The following is a 21,624-nucleotide window of genomic DNA, read 5'->3' as shown; positions in this document are numbered from 1 at the left end:
GTCCAGCTCTCAGATTAGAGACAGCTGTGACTGTCCGCTGTCACTCGCCGTCTTCTCCAGACAAGGAGTTTGTTCAAGGGGTCACGCTTACATCATCGGCTTGGGCCAAAATCTGAGGCAGTTGAGACATGGCGTCAGGCCCGGGAACTGTGACAATGAAAATGAGAGCACCTCAGTCATTGTATCTGTCCAGCAGTCTGGATGGTGGCTTGTTCCCACAGACAATCCACTCAGTGTTGGCTTAGTCAGCAACAACACCACAACAAAGCTCAGAGTCTTCGTGCTCCTAGGATTTGGAACATAACACCTTAATGTGTTAAAACACCTGATAACTTGTTAACAGGCCACCTAGTGAGAATACAAATTGTTAAATATTTAATTTATTTTGTCAAGTGTGCGTATTAAATTTAAAGACATAGTTAAGTGTCTCGCCCTCTTGGCTCTTTATCTCCAGCCCTTATTTTCTTCTCCTCCTGTCCTCCATAATCCCAAACTTTAAGGCAAATTATCGATCTTTTTAAATGTGCCAGTTTAACCTCTGAATGCCTCTTAAAGAAAAAAATCGGTATTTGAAAACCTAGTAATGTAGTTCACAATTTTAATGCCTATATCAGAGAGGTAAAAACACCTGAAAATTCTGCTCTGGGGACTCAAAGTCGCCATCATTTTATTTCAGGCGTAATTTGTTCTGCCATCAGTAAAAGCACGACTGGTGACACCTTTCATCCTGTCGCCTGTTTGCAGTTAAAATATTTTGAGCTTTTGCCAAAATGGTGGCGACGCTAAGTCCCCAGATCAGCTGACTGCTGCTGAACATACGTGAAGGTGCGCATGCTGAGGAGATGAAATGTTCTACCAAAGTGAAACACTGTTTGAACAACCAGCCAGCCAGTACTGACAACCGCGTAACCCCGTGCCGAGCCAGTGTTCTCCCATTCTCTCCGAGTAAAATTAGTCATAACGGGGCCGAGCGTGCACCCAGGAGAAAGCTCAGCCTGCAGAGATGAGGCAGTTGCTTAAATAACTAAAAGGCCAGGGGGATGCGTTATTTCCAGGGAGAACACGTTGCTTTCTGCATAAAACCTGGCCGGCTGGGATTGAGTGCAGATATCTGTGTGTTCGTGTGTGTGTGAGAGTGTACGAGTGAGAGAAAGAATAGATGAGATGGAGAGCTGATATAATTGTGTGACTTGGGAACGTCCATCTTTGCCTTACAGGGGCCCTTCCGCTGGGAATTCCCCGGACAGTCAGATCTGAGCCTTCACCAATTTCATTTGGTGAGAGACCTTTGAATTCCAAAAATATCTTCTTGGATTTTATTTTTGGTTGATTCCACACACAAATTAACAGCTGATAATTGATGATTTAAAACAACAGCAACAAAAATAAGAATGAAAAATGAAATCCTGGTGATGATGATGATGATGATGATGATGATGATTATGCTTTGCTGTTTATTGCGCTAATTCAGTGCTGCTGCTCTAATGCTAATGTGCTTTTTGAATGTCTAAAATGCCTTCATCCAGGAGATGGTACCGGAGGGACGGTGCTCAGGCTTCATTCTTTTACATCCATTTAACTTTTTGGATTTTCTTTTCTTTTTCTTTTTGTTTTCAGCTTTGAAAATGTTTTTGCATGTGACTGTTTTTACTTTCCAGATCTTTCTAGTGATAACATTTTTTTAAAAGAGGAGTAAGAAAAAAATAATGCATGTTTTAATGGGTAACGTCCTTTTTAGATGTGTGGCAGGGTAAGACCTTTTTTATGGGGGTAGCCAGGTTGAGACTAGTATGCAGACTACCCTGCATACTTTTTATTGTTTTTATTGCTGTTTCAAATAATTTTTATAAGGTTATTGGAGTTGAAAATATGATCAATTGGATGAAATTGCAGTTCTGTTTGTATATGCAAAACTCCTTTGCCGGCTTCATTTTTGCTTGTGTGGGTTGGCTAACTGTTTTAGACACTGAGGGCAGTGGGTACCCCTGGCCACCCTTAACTCTGCCACTGTCTGTGCACTTGTTTTGAATATTGAGAGTTTTCCTTATTCCTGGCATTTGGGTCCAGATTTTATCAAAGAGCAGCAACTCATTGGTTACAACTTCTGTGGAATCTTTTTTAAAGCTCACAGTAGAGCTGGGCGATATGAGATTTTTTCATATCACGATATGTTTTTTTCATTTCAGGCGATAACGATATCTATCACGATATAAGCCAAATAACTATATTTGTAAGATTTAAATGTGCTGTTGCTCACAAGTAAAATGTGAAATAATCAGCAGCTTGTTTTTAAATATTTATTTCCCATAATAAGTTCAACAGGGTAGATGTACTTAAGGAACATGAGACTTTTTCAGATAAATAAAGGCAAATATTGCAAACTACACAAAAGGCAGCCGCTAAAGCGTTTAAGTTTCAAAATAGAACAAATGAAACAGACTAAATTGTCAATTCCACTTAGAAACAAAATATTAATTCTAAAAATAAATCTTAGTTTGTTTTACAGAAGAACAGACAAAACTGACTAACTTTTGTCAATATCAAATAAACTGAGAACTAAAAGGAAATTCTCAATCTCTCCTTGTTGTATAGCTGAGCTTTTCAAACAGTTTTAACAGTTACTTTAGTCTGACAAAAGCCGAATGACGAATTAGCGCTTCCAGTCAGAGACTGAGGCTACGTCCACACGTACACGGGTATTTTTGAAAACGGAGATTTTCCGTTTTCGTTTTAAAGGCACACGTAAAGGCAGAAATGAAGGAAAACGCTGCTATGAACATGCCAAAGCAGCAGGTGGCGCTAGATTCCTAACCGTGCAGAAATGTTGGCCAATCAGAAGTCTAGAAGCCTCGGTGGGAAAAAGTAAACAAAGCTGCGGCATAGAAGCAGAACCGAGTCGTATGTGTGGAGGGACAGTAACTGTGTGTATATGTAAGCATTTAAACACTGCAGAGAGTAGAATTAACAGTATTGTAGAAATTCATTTCACCGAAACAATAACGTGGCGCACAGTGTGACGCATGCACCAGTTTATTGTATTTCCAGACTTGCTTTCGGCACAATTTACAGTTACGCTACTCTGTTTTTTGTCAGACTTGAAATAGCCGAAATACCTTCACACTACGGAACTCCTATGGCTCTTCCGTTCGACAATCTCTCCGGCATTGGAACCATCATCGGTTTTCTCTTCGGTCACGCTCGGTTGATTTTTCTAGTCGGCACACTCATTTCCTCCATTATGCGCTGGCTCCATTACCCGCTGGCTGCTTCCCAAACAAGCACACGTGCAGCTTGGCACTTGTGCTGTACTTAGCAAGTCACGCGACGTGACTGCGGCTGTGATTGGTTCAGCTCTGCGCTACTGAATTTGGATCGGCTGACCTTTTTTTTTTTTTTTTTTTTTTTTTTAAGAGGACAAGAGCGGCGAGGTCTATCGCGATAGCTTAATTTCTCTATCGAGTAAAAGTTATATCGCGATACATATCGTTATCGTTCTATCGCCCAGCTCTAGCTCACAGGTAAAGTTAGTCCTGTTTCTACTGCAATGCTGACATTCTGAGGACATCGCTAAGCCTTGTTTTGATTTGCTTCAGTCGGGCATTGGGAAGTCAGAAAGAGGCTGGCATTACGAAGCCCATCAGAGACGTCTTAATCTCCTCTGAGACGTCCGTGGCTCTCTAGATTGCTTACTTGAATTGTTTGACTAATCAATTGCTTGTTGATTTTGCACACCATGTGCAGCCTTTGTTGTTAGGAGGGAAAAAACCCCAAACATAGCCCCTTTAAAACAGGCCGAAGGGAAATCAGCTGTTAATGTGGTTAACATTCCTCCGTCGACGTTGACACGATTCCCCCCCTCCCCTCTTGTACAAGTGCCTTTGCTAGAACTTGTTTGACAAGGTCTGTAAGGATCACTGTTGGGTGTGCCTGTCTGTCTTTTTCTGTGTGTGTGTGTGTGTGTGTGTGTGTGTGTGTGTGTGTGTGCTCGTGTCTTACAAACAAATCTTTGTCTACAGGAGTGTGTGTGCGTAGTGTCCTTGTGTTTAAGGTGTGACTTATTTAGATGATAGATAGTCAGGTTATGATATAACTTTTATGTGAGTGCATTCAGGAGTTTGACTCTATTTAACCCTGAGCTCTGACTTTCAGGCTTTCAAGGAGTGGATCGAAAGCCCCTAACTAAGTAGGCTTTGGAAAAACATGACAATCAAGTCAGAGTTTATTTGCACAAAGAAACAGGGTCAAGGTTCAGGAGTAATATTAATGAATAATCTTAATTTACAACAAACCAATCCTCACATGCCGCCAGTCGGGGTGTGCTGGCGTTTGAGACATGTCCTCAGATAGGACGATCCCTGGTTGCATTTCTGTGGTCAGCCTCGCGAGTGACAACAGACTCAGCGTCTCGGTACGCTACTGTATTAACACTGGAGGCCGTTTCACAGAGAAACTTGTTTTGACAGAGCTCCAGGTGTCTCATTGTTAGGGATGACATGGTTCAACAGATTTACCAATTAGCACTGGGTTGAGTGCGCAGGGTGGGTGGTAGCAAAGAAGAGGGGAGGGAAGAAATGAAACTCGGAGCGGTGGAGGGCGGAGTGAGAGTCGGACGAGGCGGATTTGGCCACAGTGATGGAATGAGGTTTTAAGTGAGTGGGGCGGGGGGTGGTGAAGAGGGGGTGACCATAGGGGAGGCAGGCCTGAGTAAGGCGATCCTTGACCTCATTTCCCCCCCCCCCTCCCCGCAGTAGTAAGGAAAGGCCTGAGGTTTCAGCCGAGCCACAAAGAGGAGGGAAGAGGCAGTGGGAGGGTAGCAGTGGCTCATGGCAACTTTTCAGGAGTTTGTGGCGTTTCTCTTGCAGACAAACTCCTACCTCTTACTTCTGCTGCTAACACAGGTCCATCTGCAGGAGTGGCAATTTCTTTTCGCCTCGCCGGTTTGCTGTTCTCACTGTGGTACGAGGCAGAATTGTGCGGGATTAAACAAAATGTTATTACTCCGTGCTGTTATTACTCTCACTAACCCTCTTTGTGTTTCCTCAGAAAATTCTGCTCCTTTTTTTCCAGGAAGTTTGGAAGTGAACTTTAGAGAACGGGGTGAAGAGATTTAGAGAATATATCCCAGGGGTGGCCTGCAGAATTTAGTGTTTTTTGGCTCTTGATTGTTAGCACATGCACACACATACACAAATTCTTTGTAGCATGCATGTTGTGCAGGTATCACTGCCCTTTTTTTAGTTTTAAAAAAGCGGGCGGTTGAATATATATATTTATATATTTCTCTCCCTCTCTCTCTCTCTCTATATATATATACACACACACAACTAGTGAAGGTGTGTTTGCAGTATTGTGCTTCTTTCAAAATGACAGCCTTCTGTAGTTGAGAAAAAATCACTTTTCAGAGGAGCATGCCTTTTTTTTTGAGCCACAACAAAGAGAAGTCAGGCTTTTTCTTTATGTAGGAAACTGTCAGTTTACAACAACAACCAGACTACAACAGGGGCAAGTAGCAAAGTTGGGGAGCAGCTGTTTGTCTGATCCTTGAGTCAGCACAGGCATGGTGTTTAGTATATATTACTGTTTAATATCAAAGACTTGGACGTACACTTAAGAGAAATCTGGTAACTAGAACCTGGATCTACTGTCCTTTTCCTTATATTCTCTCATGCTGTCAGAATGATGGACGCTTGTATTTAAAATGGCCAAATTTTCAAATTGTGAGGGTAGCGTATGGACTTCAGACTGCTCCAGAGGGTGGGTTTTAGACAGTTTTTTCCACTCTTATCTGTCAGTGATGTCAATGAGATCATATATCCCAGCCAGCCCTGGCGCTTTAGGGCTGTGGAATAGCCGAGGGGCCAGACCAAGGCAGTATAAAGCCTTAATCACGCAAAGTTACTGTAGTAGAGCCTGCAAATAAAACAATATGGCATTGGAAATTAAATTTAGAAATTATAATAATAAAAGCAGTGGTAGGCGTATTTTCTTGTCTCCTAAACATATACCATTTAATTTTCTTACTAAAGTCTTGAAGTAAAATTTAAAAACTTTGGAAGTTTTGCCAGTTTTTCCCACCCAGATATTTAAACCCTTTATTAGCAGTGCTGATGCACATAAGTTGTGGCCTATAGAGCAGAAAGACAGAAGGCATCTGAGACAAGCAACATGTACTTAAAAGATTTAATAAATGCAAACAGTAATCAGAAAGCAATCAATAATCCAACTACAGAAGGTGCTTCAAGGACATAGGCAATGAGTTATTGTTGCCTTCGTCTTTATAAGCCCCGGATCACTGTTGTGGCCTCACAGATATTTCTGGTTTTATAATGATTTAGCACGGAGTGATCCCACAATTGCTTTGGCAACTGTCTGTTCTTTACATATGAGCAAGCAGCTTGTGATTGAGAGTGATGGAGACAGCTTTTTGGAAAGGCCAAGGATACAGGGACTGTAGCGGGGAAAGATGGGAAGGGGTTGTGGGGTGTACGAAGCCCCGCCAAATTCCCCAAAGAACAATTTACAGTTATGGATGAATACACTGTCGCAGTCAAATTTCGACTCGGTGAATGTGTATGTGTTGGAGACGGTGGAATGCTGAGTGATTCCAGAGAGCACTTAAGCTGCCTCGAATTCAGTTTTCTCTCTCCCACCCGCGTTATAACAGGAGAGGGGGCTTTTCTTTTGGAGTTTGCAGGGGTAAACACGGGGTATCTGCTTTCTGAGTCATTTAGCATCGTCCTCCGTCACCTTCCTCATATATCCTAAACCGTGTTTCCTGGTTTGTCGGGGCAGCCTGAACGAGACTAACCCCCCAATTTATTTGATTTGTTCCTCTCTGCGGTTCCAATGAAGACCTATCTGAACTTTTCTTGGATTTGTTTGGCTCTGGTTTTGATGTGCGGGTTGTTATTTTTTTCCCTCCGTCTTCCAAGTGCGCGCAGTCGACAGTGTCTGAGTACCAGGCCTCGCTTTTGTCTCGGCCCGGGGAGGGAATTTGATGTGATGCTTATTTTCCTACTCAGTCAGTTTCTTTGAGTGTTTTTTTTTTTTTTCCCCCCCTCTGCTCCTGTTTTCCCTTTTTTTGTTGTTTTTGTTTTTGTTTGTTCTAATAGTCCTCGAAGTTTGGGACACTTCTTTGAGGCAGGTGACGCTGTGATACGACTGCTTTTTGCATAGCTATGCAGGTGTGAGCACGCTTTTGTATTTATTTATCCAGCCATTCTGAAACGTCTGCTCTAATTGAACGGCCCGTTAAAGACGTCACTGGAATCAGTCAAGTAATAGCAGGAGGGAATGATGATGGGGTGAAAAGGAGAGCTGCATCGTGGGAGATTAAGGAGGATCATCTTCCTGGAGGTTTTTGGATGAAGCGAGAGATGGCTCAATACTCAGGGTATTGGCTGCTTTTCATGGGAGAGAAGTCTAAACTAATGTGTCAGACCGCTTTTTCTCATCAGCGAGATGTGCTATAGATGCCCAGCGCTGGCTAGACGGTGCCTTTCGAAAGATGCAGAGAAGTGCATGCTGGGAAAAGAATAAACAAGCTTGTCACCAAAGTTGGGAAGAATCCTTAGTGCAGCGCTACTGTCAAAAAGCAGCTTCCAATTCATACATTATTAACATTACCTAAACGCATTATTTGTGTATTTATTCATTCATTTGTCTTGTTAACATCCTCCTGGAGTAAGATAAACAGCGCGGCCAGACTGGCTGCGTGACAGTTGTGTGTGAGATTTGAATAAAAAGCCCGGCAGCGTGATTGGAGTGAGACAGGAGCCCATTCTGTGGACACCAGACTTCCTCTCCAGGCTCATTAAGGGACAGTAAGGCGATGATGTCGAATCGGCGCGCACTTTACCGGCCTGCCTTTTTCTTTGAACAGCATCGCCCTCTTATCTGCAACATGCTCTGTTCCTCCATAACAAGACGCTCGTACTCCCGTGCACGCACACGCTCAGTCCGTCTCTCTCCCTGTCTCCCTCACACACACATTCTGCCTACATACACACTCTTCATACTTATTTAGTTTGTGTAGACAGAAAACTCTTAAGTATGTGGCTTGTCCACAGAATTTTGGCAGCTTTTGTTGTATTTTCTCCTACGCTATCGAAAAAGCCCGGTCCTTGTTTTCTTTTTCTTTCTTTTTTTCTTGCACAGACATCACAAATGGATATTTTAATTGGAACTTTTGGCACTGTCTCCATCTTGTGTTGGAATGGCAGACAAGTGAGTGGCTGGCGAGGCCGGGGCTGGGCTGATTGGTGTGTAGCGAGGCGTGCCTAAATCAACTGGCAGCATGAATAGCTTGCTTGATTCTCACTGGCATTCACTGGAATCCATGCCTTCTTTCCTTTTTTTTTTTTTTTTTAAAACAAGATCCTTTCTTTGGGAAAAAAAATAGTGTGGAATAACCAACAAGGGAGAGAGAATACCTCCTGCTTCCTTGAAGCATGACTTCCCTTTTGTTTTGCTGGTGCAATTTACTTGCCTTTATGCCGACTCACTCCTTGAATCTTTTGTGCTTTTTGTCAGATTGAAATGGCTAACTCGTGTTGTTGCTGCTCCCTGGCCATAGATTCATTGACTTCACAGCTTCATGTGAAGATTTTTTTTTAAATATGTGATAATAAAAACAAACATTTCACTACAGCGAGATATCACTTTAGTCTTAATGATTTCATATTTGAAGTCTAACTCAAAGGAAGTGGCAAGCCTGTTGGGATTAGTGTAGTTGCAGCCCTGATGATGATTAAGAATATCTGCTTTTTCAAGTGGTTTTAAGGCTTCAGACTGTTGCAGAGTTTGTTATGACTCCGTTACGCTGCTTTGTGAAACTGTGACGTCACGCTGCGATCTCTGCGCACCTCTGGGTTCAACGCCGAGGATTAAAGCAGTTAAATAAAACCGATAAAAGCGCTCAGTGTGGTTGATTGTCTTGTTATTTCTTTACTTGAGCAGTGCTAAACCCATTACTCCCATGCATGAATTCAATTACAACAATTCGGAAATAATTAAAGCAGTCCACTCACAATTCTGAATTATGCCGGAGATTAAATAAGCATATGTTTCTAGCGTCTCGTTTATTCATTTATATTGGAATTTGAGGAAGTGTCCACTTCCCGAATTCATGGAAAGTGAATAGATCACCAACCCCAAGTGACAAGCTGGGCTTGGTTCCTGCTCCAGCTTTGGCTTCACTGCAGCAGCTAATGCAGACCACATGTTTGAGCCTTGTTGCATCTGCATAAGTATACACCTGTTTAAACTTTGGACAGTCTTTTAGCCCCAAACAGTAAATTCAGGGAGACTCACGCCAGAGGTAGAGCGGCTGCAGAGCCGGGTCAGGTTGGAGTCATTGTAATCCTCCTTGACATAATGTAGTCTTTGTATTTGGCAGGGACGGTGTGCATGTGTGTGTGTGAGGGAAGAGAGAGAGAGAGAGAATGCAAGACAGATTATGTGTGTGTGTGCAGGTGGGACTGTGTGAGCTGTATACTTTGGGCATGCAAATAAGTGTTTTTGTGTATGTGTGTGTGGTATTGGCCCTTTCTCTTCGAGCTGGTAGTCAGTGCTGTGTAATTACCTGGCTGTCTGCCACCGAGCCCCACTGGAGCAAAGACAGAAGTGAAGCTGGGTCTTACACAACGAAACGCAGCAGCTCGCCCTGAACCACAGGCTCTGAGTTTGTTCATTTTGGGTTCTGGACACATTCTGTCTTTTGACACGCAGATGACAAGTCAGGGGTGATTTTGAAAGACTACACTTAAAATAAAAGCCTATGAAATGAAACATTTTTTAAAAAAAAAAAACACTTAAATTTCCATAAAATATGTTATGTCAGAAAAATCTCCACCAGAACTTCCCATAGCCCAGGATGGCACCTCCAGATTACCTGTTTACCCAAGCTATTCAGTTTTAATTAATGCAAAACAGAAAGACTGCAGATTCTTAAACTGAAGATGAAAAGAAAAATCCAACAACAACATGGAGGATGTTTTTGCTTTATAAATTAATTAAATAGTTCATAAATAATGAAAATTCTCGATTAGTTTAAGCTGCTACAGGCCAAAAAAAGGTTGTGAAATGTTGCTACAGGGGAAAAAAGCGCCTAACTGACAGACACAGACGGAAACGAGGTGGGGGGAGCAGCCAATATGAAGCCAGGAGAAGCCACAAGACAGATTTATAGCACTGGCATAAAGAGCATATCTGAACTTGCATGTGACTTCTCATTGCTCCAGCAGGCTGTGGTGCTCCCTCTATTTGCAAAGGCCAGTGTCCTAGGCGCACAGGTGGGCACATGCCTGTGCAAGCACGTGCCGCGACGTCAGCCTGTCCCGCCATTTTAATTGTTATATCTCCTCAGCCTTGATATGAGCAAAAAGGGAGGCCTAGGTAAAACCTGGCACATCAAAGGCTACCTCCCCTAGTCTTACAAGTTGCCTGTCTCTTTGGAGGAGCGCAGGCTTTGGAGAATCAGAAAGGGGTATTGGAGAGGCGGTGTGGATCCCCAGCTTGAATGAGTTTGATGGACTAATTGTAGCCCCCAGTGGACACAGGCACACATCACAGAGGGCTGGCTGAGTAGGGGAGCAGAGGCTGCTGCTGGAAAGTGTTCCTGCTTAGCTTTTCCCTCCATATCTGGATTTTTGCACTGTGTCACCTTTGATTGCGGTGTCCTGTCTTAAGTAGATGGATGCCATGGATATTCCAGTCCCTCTTTTTCTCCACTGTTCCTCCATTTCAGTCCTGCCTTTCCTTCCCTTGCTATAAACTTAAAAACTTTTTGTGTTTCCTCACACAGCTGGAGTGTTTTGTGTGCTCACTTTGACATCCTCCATTGGAATTAAAACCTTTTTCTCTATGATTGCATCCATCAGTGATAGCACTGCATGCTGGCCTCTGCATTTAATAAGCCTTCTGGCTGAACTGTAACACAATGCACAACAAAGCAAACATTGCACACACAATGCCTTACTACCAACAACATTACCAACTGGCTCGACTGTAGTGGTGATCAAAACAAGGGCCTCTCTGTAGCTTTGAACAGTTTTCTTTATTCCCTATCTGCTTCAAAAAGAAATCAATAGCCAAAACTTTTGAGTGCATTTATCGGCTTTTCCTCCCATTGCTCTTCCCTCCCTATCACCAGTTTGGCAGTTGTATATTATGCCAAGAGTAAAGCACAGTTAAAAGGAGAAAGGCACAAGGAGATGACACCAGCAAGGAAACAGCTTGTGTTGGGTAGGGCCTTGGCTGGGAGAAAATCAATGGGAGGGAACACTTCCATACACGGAAATGGCACAATGGGAGGGAGAGGAGGGAGTAAAGATTCTTTCTTTCTTTTTTTTTTTAAACTGAAAAATGATGCATTTGTTTTTCCCAGGGAGAGAAAAAGCAAAGACGAGGAGATAAAAAAAACGGAAAAAAAAACCACTCTTCTGAACATCTTTTGAAAAAAAGCCAGTTCTTTGGTGAGGTTGAGTTGTGTGGTTAAGGTTTGTTTTATCCAACTGTGCGGAAGCGTGTGTAGCTGTCTTTCAGGTTTCTTTTTAGTTGAGGCGCAGAAAGACTACTCATGGCATGTTCAAGGGCACTCAGTGGACACGGATGCCCTGCAGGAGGCGGAATTATGAATACAACATGAGTAAACAGACACCTACATATACTATTAAAAATAGTAAGGCTAGCACTTGGCAAGAGACCATCTTTAAGTAGTAATTTGAGCCGGTCCGTAGCATTTCAGCCTTACTCTTCCGAGGGTCATTGATAAAGACTTGTTTTAAAATAAATAAATAATTTTTTTTTAAAATCGTCTCTAATTTGCCTGATAGTGGGATGATTTGCACATTGGCAGTAATGTATTCCTGTGTGCATTCCTCCAGTACAACCGTTTTAGTATTCAGTTTAGTGATAAAGGATTTTTTTTTGTAACACAGCAGCTGTGAACAAAGAATACAATAGCACACAAACTTGAAACACAATTCCAAGCCTGAGCCTTGAATGCCATTCAGACTTCACTGTGACTGAGCAAACCCATTCAGTGGGAGTACGCGGCGGTTGAAGAGATGGTATCAAGTTGCCTGCAGATGGAGGTCAGTGTGACTGGCACAGTTGGCACCATGGCAGAGCAGCAGTGTGCCGCAGCACTCAGCTCCGCAAAGGATGTGTCGACTGAAGGAGGAGGGGAGGGGGGGGGGGGTGACCGGGGAGCGAAGCGTTCTTCTCACTTCTCCTTTTTTTTTATTGTCTGCGCTTCCTGTTTTGAAAGCCATTAAGGAGCAAATTTCCTCACAGCGAGAGGGGAGATGAAAAGGCCCGGTCTTTTGAAACATGTCCAAGCACAAATGTGAAAAAGAGGGGGAATGATAGCTATCTGTAAACATCTCTGTCGAGGGGTCGACGGAAAAGGAATTGTGAGGGGGGAGAAAATGATACATTCATTTGCGTTCTTCTTCTTCTTCTTCTATTTTTTTTTTTTTGATTTGCTGATGAAAGCGATGCTGCAGTTTTTGTTCCAAGCCAGCTGTATTGCTCTTTTCACTGCCACACTAATGTATCAGGGCAGAATCGCATAACTACACAGCCACCCCCCCAACCCCTTTCCGAAAATGCTTTGTGACATCTGCATCCACACATGTCTGCATTCACTGTAGCCAGTGAGTATTTATAGATGAGTTGGTTTTGTCATCCATTGATCCTTGCAGGTTCTCTGATCACAAAATTGCGCTTCTAAGCGGCGTTTGTGCGCCATCACAATGGTAATCTCTCTGCATTTGAACAGAGGTTACCTGCAGAAGCGGACTTGATCCGGTGCTTGGCTTTTTTAAAAAAGTCCAACCTAGTCATAATTGCCACAGCTGTCCTGTTTAGTTGGCATACAGTGTATTTACACCAGTTTCCCCTCAGTGGTGCTTGCCTAGTTTCTCAAGAGCAGCGATAGCTTGGTGCTGCAGACTCCTCCTCCCTCTCCTCCTCCTCCTCCCTCCTACCCCTCACTGCCCCCGAGCCTGGCCAGTCTGCGCCTCTTAATAAAACCGACAGGCTCTAATTGGGCTTAATTGCACCCTTCGGGCGTCGTCAAAAGGAGTGTTGCTAAACAAACTGCAGGGTCTGCAAGCAGGCCAGCCAGTCTGCGGCTGCACATTGGCCGCTGAGCTCATGCCTCCATGTTATGCGTACCGATCGCCAGAGCTCGCTGCATAAAATGCACAGCGCATGTGAGCGTTTAATGGCACATTAGCAATGTGCATGAGTAAGCATCAGATTTAATTGCGTGGGTGTGCGTGCATGCGAGTTTGGAGCTATGCAGCAAGCCATTCATTCCTCTCGGTGAGCCAACTGAACAAGAGATCACAAGTCTGAGAATCTTATGCATTCAAGTAGGCAGCGTCACCTGACTGTGAACCTCTCAGCGCTCTCTGCCGCTAAATCGACACCGACAGTAAAACAGAGTACGTCTGTGTCTTTGAGGAAGTGTCTACAACTCCAGGTGTCAGAAAAGCCTTTTAAATCCCCGCTATTATGAAAACCCCTACCAAACAAATCCCTGTCTGCCTTTCAGCTATGTAAGCAAAAAGATGAAGTAGTGCTCTACATCCCGGTAGCACCACCTCCTGGTTAATGGACAGGGGCGGCCATGATACTGATTTCCTTTCTGAATGTGGTCTGATTCGGAGAGGTGGAGCAAGGCGCTCGCCACATGGGCCTTTGCTGGGTCACTGACCACAATCGATGGAGAGCTCCAGATGCGATTGAGTCATTGAAACGGCAAAGCCTAACCTGTGTCTGTGTGTGTGCGCGCGCGCGTGTGTATTAGACGGCAGCGACCCTAAAGCTGCAACCCGCTAGGAGAGAAAAGACAAATCAGTGAGCACAGCACAGCGCTAAAATCCTTCTGGCTATTTGTTCCCCTTCTACCCTTTGAGCTATTTACTCATTACAGCCTTTCACAGCCTGTTAGTCTTCCCGAAAAGTTTCGGAGTTCCAGTTTGTTTTGAAGGCGTGCAGCTTGAGACGAAAAAATGCCATAAACAGGATCGCTTCTATTATGCAGCGTTACGCCAGGAAAGACACGGGGAACAAGGCATCCACTGTGTTTTTGTCCAGAGCTTAAAAGTCGTGTAATGATGCAGTGGCTGAGCTGGAGGCCCCATAAAGACTGGAAGGGCCTCATTTCAGTGGCCTGCTGCTGCTCCAGTGCCTGACTGGCAGACTCCATCACCGCTTCTTTTAGGAAAAGAGGTAGAGCACATAATTAAGATATACAGCCCAGGGTGGACTGAATATATAGACTGAAAATATAGAGGAGCAGGCCAGTCTGCCTCAATCACAGCCTGTGGTTTAGTGTTTGGCTGCAGATGGTGCCCAGACCTGTGTGTGTGTGTGTGTGTGTGTGTGTGTGTGTGTGTGTGTGTGTGTGTGTGTGTGTGTGTGAGTCTGAGCAGTGTGAGCAGCATGCTATAAAAGGCTGGTGAGTTGAGCCATAGCCTCTCTGTGTGTCGGGGTCACAGCGAGCCAAACTGTTTGTGCGTGTTTGTGAACACGTACACATACTCTGTGCGGGTATTCTGTGTATTTATTTGTGTGTGTGTGTGTGTGTGTGTGTGTGTGTGTGTGTGTGTGTGTGTGTGTGTGTGTGTGTGTGTGAAGGATGCAACCCTGCTCCCTGACCCAAAGTTCTTCACCATCCCATCTCTCTGTATTCATACTGTTGTAATATACAATCCTGCTGTCTGGGGCAGCAGTGTGTATCAGAGAGGACACCTCTTCCACTGCCGGTGTGCACACAAACGCACACACGCACTTTGCTGCTCACGCCTCAGTTGTTTCAGTGCTTTGTCACTCTCTAATGATAACTATCCATCAATGGTAGGGGCGTTGCTCTTGGAAATGAAGATGGATTGAATTAGCGCTGAGTGTGCTGGCCGCTGCGTTGTGGCGGCAACCCGTAATTACACTGTCAGGACCATTGAACCCCCCTCAACAAGACACTGAACTTAACACATTTACACCAGGGTTGATTACAAGGTCTTTTAGTCTGGGCAGATTCAGATCATGTAGTTTCTAATAGCAAGTGAAAGGCCCAGTCATTTGCAGGAGATTAGTGAAACGGTGTGATGTGTGTGTGCGTGTGTGCAGCGGTTCCCTTGCGCTGAAGTGAAGGCAAGTTGCTGCGAATTTACCCTTATGGTTTGGGAAGTTATAACAATAGCAGAAGCTTCATGCAGTTTCATTGTCCCGTGATGAGCAAACACATATGGGAACGATCATGTTCTGAGCTAGCCTGCATACTGGAGTGAAAAACCTGATAGAAAAGCACGCAGCTGGAACTGAGCCTGAGTGGGAAAGGGGAGTCCAAATTGAAACTGCTGCATACTTTGAGGGTAAACTTGATATGTGTACATGCCAGGGATGCTGATATTGAACCCATTCACTGCCAAATAGCATTATATTTATCAGTAGCATATTCTTGTGTCTTATCAATTATACGCTGGCTAAATGCTTAAAGATTGTGTTTCTTCTGGCGCAAAAGATCAAATAAATAACAACAAAAACCCAATAAATGCAACCATAGTTTTCCCAAGGTTGTTTATTTTAAACACTGGCATTGGTGCAAGCCTGACAGATGCAAAAAGTTGAGTGTTTTTTCTTAACCACAGTCAAGGCTGAATGCCAGAGTTTGAGACTGTTTGCAGTTTATGGTCGCAAATATTGAGATGTGCAAGCGTGCATTGCCTCAGTAAACATCGTGTTAGGAATATTAGGGATATTACGCCATAGATAAATGCAGAATTAGCTTAGACGACAGATGAAAGCTCTTCTTACACACTGTTGGAGAACAGAAAACCAAGCGAAACCCAACTGTGGTCTATGTGACAAGCAACCACAGTGAATAAGTACAGTGTGCAGCCTCATATGATTTCAGATTTTTTTTTTAAAAAAGAAGCCGCAGAATAATATTTTGCTGGTACTTAGCTTTTAGGTATCTGTGAAATACACAGCAATAATTGCATTCGTTAAGTTACACACTGGTCTCAGAAGAAACATAAACACCGATGGCGTTAATAGTATGGGCAAGTAACACAACTAAAAAGAACCAACCTCCACCCCCTCCACACAGACCTTCGCCAAGCTTCACTGTATTTCTCCCTGCACCCTGGAACATGAAAATTGGGCTGAAGTGTTTGTTATTAAACACGTCCGGGGGAAACTCCAGGAAATGGACTTCATTTCATATAGAGGCACATGACTCAGAGGATCTTAGTGAACCAATTAACCTTACCTCAGCTCATTAAAAACTCTCCTTTCATGGCCAGAAGCAGCAACTCATCTGCTAACACGGGACATGAAAGCACAAATTTGTCCATCCAAAACTCTTAAAAGTAATTGGGAAGGTAGATACGAAGGGCCGGTAATCTAGTGACACAGCCTAAGTTGAGTGAAGTGAAAATAGAGGTGATTATAGGGCGAGCCGAAAGATCACGCTCATGATCTCATAAAAAATCTGAATGTAATTATCAGCCTCGGAAGTGTGCAATAGATCTTAAAATTACCCTTCAGGATTAAGGCTGTTTCGCTCAAGGTCACAGCGAGGTAGAGGGGGCATCCTGAGAGCAGCGGAGGCTGGAAGGACAAAAACGTCCTCTTCACACAGTGGAGATCAGCTGTGCCTCAATTATGCTGGTGCCAAGAGAGAACTTAAACTTTAGACATAACATCATTACTGACTGACGATATTACACATTTTCCTGCTGTTTTTCTGCAAGATGTGTTCCTATGAAAGCACGTAGTCTGCTTTGATTTGTTTTTAGGGGCGCAACAAAATATTTTTTACTTCTGTCAAGGTAAGATAGTGTTTTTACCACAGCGGTTACATGTTTAAGCTTAGCTCAACACACGCCATTCTTGTCCGAGGATTTCGCTTTCGATCTCATTGAAAGTCCATTTGTGTTGCCCAGCAAGAACATTAATTTTTTTCCCCCCTTGCACATAAAACATTATTCTCAGGCCTTTGTTGAAATTATCTAATGGGTTAATGGCATTGAGAGTACCCATTCAGCTCTTTCCACGCTCGCGTGCCTGCCTGAGAGTGTGTGTGCATGCCTTGGCTCACACTGTGCACACTCATCTAACCACATGCAAACAACCAATCTCTGTCATCTGCATCAAAATAATTACAGAGAGATAAACACACCATTTGACCATTTTCACAGTGATCTAATCTGAAGCCGGGCTGTGAAAGCGCACGGGGGAGATGATCAAATCCCCGCTTAATGGAACTGATCACTACTGTGTGTTCAACATTCAGCCGACAGCCGTGTTACAGATGCATCGCCTCGTTTTCCTCTGCGTTTAGCATGCCGGCTTCGCCGCTTCAGCCATGTCTATTTAGAACAGAAATAAAGATTAAAATGACATTAGGAATAAATTAAAATTTTGACTCCGCGTCCCGTTTTTCTTGGCCGTACATACCAGTTTAGTGTGAGAAAACAAACGCAAGGCCTTTTGTGTCGAGGTCAGGATTGCGATGAACTCTTAAGTATACTGGTTACAGCCCTATTGCTCCAAGCGTTTCCATCTCCTTTTAGCTAGAAGGCAAACGGCATCCGAAATCTGATTAGCCTCCATTACAAAGAGTGATATTTTCATCCCGCCGATTCTCGGCACTGCGTCAGAGCATTCGGTCGCTTTAATGCCGGGAAAAGCCTACTCTTCTGACAGATAGTAGATATTCCCAACATCACTTGTTTGGACATTTATGTCTTTTATGACATGGAATAAAAGACGGGCAAGAAAATAAAAAGCTACTAAATAATGTCAAAAGATCAGAAATCAATGGGCCGGAGGAACGTGATACGCACATCTCCGTAAGCGACCGGCCCGCTCCCCCCCTCGCATTGCGAGTGTCTTTCCACAGCCACTAAAGTTGCTTTTGTTCACCCCCTCGGAGATGTAACTCAAGCATGAGGAAGCCGTCTGACAATGTTTGGATATCGGCAAAAAAATAGCCTTTTACTTAAAGGTTACCGGCCGAGGTTTATTGAGTTACATGTTCATCAGTGATGGGAGGCAGAGGAGTTGAGCCATGAGAGAGCTTCTTCATTAATGTGTAGGTTTGTATTTCACATTTTGATGTAACTGTGCTGTGGAGTAGCAGGAAATGATCAATGAGGCTGTGGATAAAATGGTTGTGATTTGTTTGTTTTTTCGTTTGTTTTTTTTAATCGAAATTTATTACATTTATTCAATGTAAGTCTATTTTAAAATATAGTTTATAAAAAAATGCAAATGTTACTTACGTAATTATGCTACTTTATTGTAAAAAAATTATTTAATTGTAGTATTATTATTATTATTATTGTTGTTAATATTTAGATGATGCATTCTTAAATTTCATGATAAAAATTGTTTTATTAATAAACAGCGATTTTAAGATTTCTTTAAAAATAGTCCTGGATGTATCAAAAATATTTTAAAATCAAATTTTATAATTTTTTTGGCATAAATGAATATAACTGCAGAATTCGTGTGACAATGTTGCTGCAGGACAAACAAAATGTAACAGCACATTTTAAATGGTGCCGTGTAAATTAAATGATAAATGCTCGTGTGAAGATTGATTTTGAGAACTGATAAATACAAAAGAAAAGCCCTAGCGTTTTTTCCCCGTAAAGCGTTTTATTCCTTTAATCTGATAATAGCTCCCCTTGTAGGGTAAAAAATAGATACTGCATTTATCGTCTAGTATTTTTGTTGGATCCGTAGGTCACGGGCAGGCTACTTTATCGCCTTCTTTTTTCTTCCCAAAGAAATGTTGGACTCCTTTTAAAGTAATTTCTACGGGTTAGTCTAGAGGTTACAGTATAGGGTTTCAACTTCTGTGGGAGTTGTGATCTGTTCTAATGAGAAAAAGAAAATGTAGCACCACAATGCTTTGTGTCACCCACTGAGGCTGAGAGATAGACACAGGATTTAAAAAAAAAGAAAGGGAAGAAAAAAAAACAATTTCTGGACATTTCTAGGAGATAAATTTAATTTCTTTGCTATTTGGAGGTCTTCTTTGAAAACGCAATTGTAATGAACACATTCAAAACTGGAGAATAGATTTACCCTCGGCTTCAAATAAGGCTGCGTTATCGGACTCTGTCATTCGCTCCTTCCCATTTTCGAGCTGCTAATTGATGTTTTTGATGTTGGCGAGAAAATTGAAGAAAATGTCATGAGTGAACCGGCGCGGAAGTTAATAAGATTGACTTCGTTGACTGAATTCACAATGAGCGAAGGAGAGGCGTGTAATGGGGACTGCTGCGAATTCGTCCGTCCATCTGCCGAGGGATGAAATTGACACCGAGCGCGAATGGGCCCGTAGAGGTCGATGTGGAGGGAGGTAGCATTTGGGATGCCCTGTCTGTCTTCAAAAAAAAAAATTAATGAAAAAAAAAATATTTTTCCCCTCCCTTCGTAGCCGTTGGGTTTTGGTTTGTTTGTCTACTGAGTGGAGTGCATAAGCAGCTGCTTTTCCAGAGGGCTCCTTGCCCCAGCTTTTCTGTGGCGTCGTCTCCCAGGGCTGTTCTTTCCTCGCACCAAACAATGCTACTTCTTAATGCTGTTTTGAGTCTGAAAAGCTGCACAGCTTTATAAAGGTTAGATTAAGATCTGGCTAAAAGATGCACCAATATCAGTTAGGGTCATTGCATATGCTTGGCCAATGTGTAGCCGAGCCTGAACTTAAATCCCCTTAAATAAAAGGATAGAAGCACCACTGGGGTCGCGCCATCTTGAGCCATTTATCGAGCACTGGCTGATAGCCGAACGGAGAAGGATAATTTCTCGTGTTGTCTCTCCTAAAGTGAATTTGCGCTAATACTCCAAATATTTGTCAGAATTTGGCAAAGTTTAATCAATTTAGCCGTAATTTTAAGGTTTTTATTTGTCGATGCGCTAATGTTCAGTGTAATGGGTTCGCCGTTTTTAATTGGAGTACGGATTACTTGAGTTTGGTTCAGTGCTTCTGATTATTTTTCCCAGCCTGAAGGGGACTGAGCTAAACCCCTAATACGGCCAGTACCCCTAAGCGCTCGTCTTTTTGAAGACACCAAACAAAAAAAAAAGAAAAAAAAGTGGCCTCTGCTAGCGTTCGGCCCTCCGAGAATCGTGGTTAAGGGACATTATTCTCAGAATAGGCAATTAATTCCGCTGGCAACGATCGGTTCGAGCGACTTCCCCCACCGCCCCTCCAAATGCCCTCCTCTCCACCCTCCACTCGCCATTTGAAATGCTAACACAATGAAATATTTTTCTATTGGTCCATGTCCCTCGGCTAAGCCACCGCCGCGGGCAAAGAATTTCATCGACTGATGAGACCACAGGCATGCCCGATAAAAAGGTTAACTGTACGTGACACGCACTCCAAGTAGCCCGCGCTACCTTGAACTCTCAAGTTCTGTAACTTTTATTTGACTTTTTTATTGTTAGCGAGTGCGGGCTGTGTGGCCCGGTGAAGCAGTTTGAAAACGGGGATAACGTGACGTTTTTCAACAAAGTAATTTTCTCGTTTTTTGATTGCGCTTTTTCTGGGTCGGCATTTTACAAGCAAGCTTCCATTGTCTGGTTATTCTTAGACAGATTGTTGTTGGGTTTTCTTGTTTTTTTTAATGAAACGGAAACGAGCTTTAATCAAAGACAGGATAACTTTACTTGTAGTGTCGTGTTTCATACCGTACAACTGAGGAATATATTTGTCGGACAGTAATTATTCCCTGTGAAGATTAAAAAGACAAATTTAATCTATTATTATTATGATTATTATTTTTATTATTGTTATTGTTTTTATTGTTTATGTCTTCCATTGTTTTGGATTTTACCTCAGCTTGGCTTTGCTGTGTGTGAGAATAAAGAAAGATCCAAGATGGCACATTTCTTCCACCTTCAGGGGTAGGCAAGGTAGACTGCCAGAGAGTGGGAGGAGGATTCCAGGCTGTTTTCAAATTGTTAGTAAAAGATATATGGGCACAGAATAGGCATGGCTGCTGAAATACCCCCCAAAACCATCTTTCATGCACATAAACACACATGCATACACACCGCGCGCACACACACATACACACGGAGTGCTGTGCGAGGACTGAGGCAGGTGGCTCCCCATGGCTGCAGCTTCATGACAACATGCCATTAGAAATAGCAGGCCTGTTGATCAATCCTGCCGACATGACAGCTTCGCCGCGAGGCCTGGCTCTTTGAGTGCCGACGCCGCGGCAGCTCCCTCTCCCGTTTCTCCCCACTAATTGGTGAAGGTTTCTCTTATATATGCTTTTGGCACAGTGCTTTTTTTCTCCTCCACCTCCTCCTCCTTTTCTTCTTTTTCTCTCTCACTCTCTCTTTTTTTGTGCTTTTCTAGCTTTCCATTCTCTCTCCCACCACCCCTTCCACCCCATTTTATCTCTTTCTCTTTTTCTCTTCCCTTCTTTAACATACTGTGATAAACAGACGCTATATATTACATAAACACACGCACACAGTATAGGTAGAGTATATATTCTAGGTATGTAATATTTTTTTGTTTTTCAGTTTAACGTTGTCACAGTGGAAACGGTAACTTTGGGTGAGATATTGCAAGTAGGT

The 21,624-nt window shown here is 43.1% G+C and overlaps 2 protein-coding genes across 17 annotated transcripts in view; one reads left to right on the top strand and one right to left on the bottom strand.

Moving 5' to 3' along the window:
- LOC147323449 (uncharacterized) overlaps nt 1-21,624 on the bottom strand; it is a 130,525-nt gene that overhangs the window by 45,117 nt on the left and 63,784 nt on the right. The gene's annotated exons all lie outside the window — the stretch shown is intronic.
- tcf7l2 (transcription factor 7 like 2) overlaps nt 1-21,624 on the top strand; it is a 109,351-nt gene that overhangs the window by 55,510 nt on the left and 32,217 nt on the right. For 12 of the 16 annotated variants that reach the window (XM_086303779.1, XM_086303768.1, XM_086303775.1 and 9 more), the window contains one exon: nt 1,218-1,277. The exons of the other annotated variants lie outside the window; for them this stretch is intronic. In XM_086303779.1, the coding sequence (XP_086159905.1) occupies nt 1,218-1,277 (60 nt within the window). The remainder of the gene's footprint in view (nt 1-1,217; nt 1,278-21,624) is intronic. 16 annotated transcript variants of the gene reach the window in all.

This window comes from Aulonocara sp. 'chitande type north' Nkhata Bay, linkage group LG8 (genome assembly GCF_057382095.1).
Source record: "Aulonocara sp. 'chitande type north' Nkhata Bay isolate Kocher_YH1m ecotype deep benthic linkage group LG8, A_spYH_male_GT1.1, whole genome shotgun sequence".
NCBI classification, from domain to species: Eukaryota; Metazoa; Chordata; class Actinopteri; order Cichliformes; family Cichlidae; genus Aulonocara; species Aulonocara sp. 'chitande type north' Nkhata Bay.
Note: the sequence above shows the minus strand (reverse complement) of the source record. Positions and strands in the feature narration are given on the sequence as shown.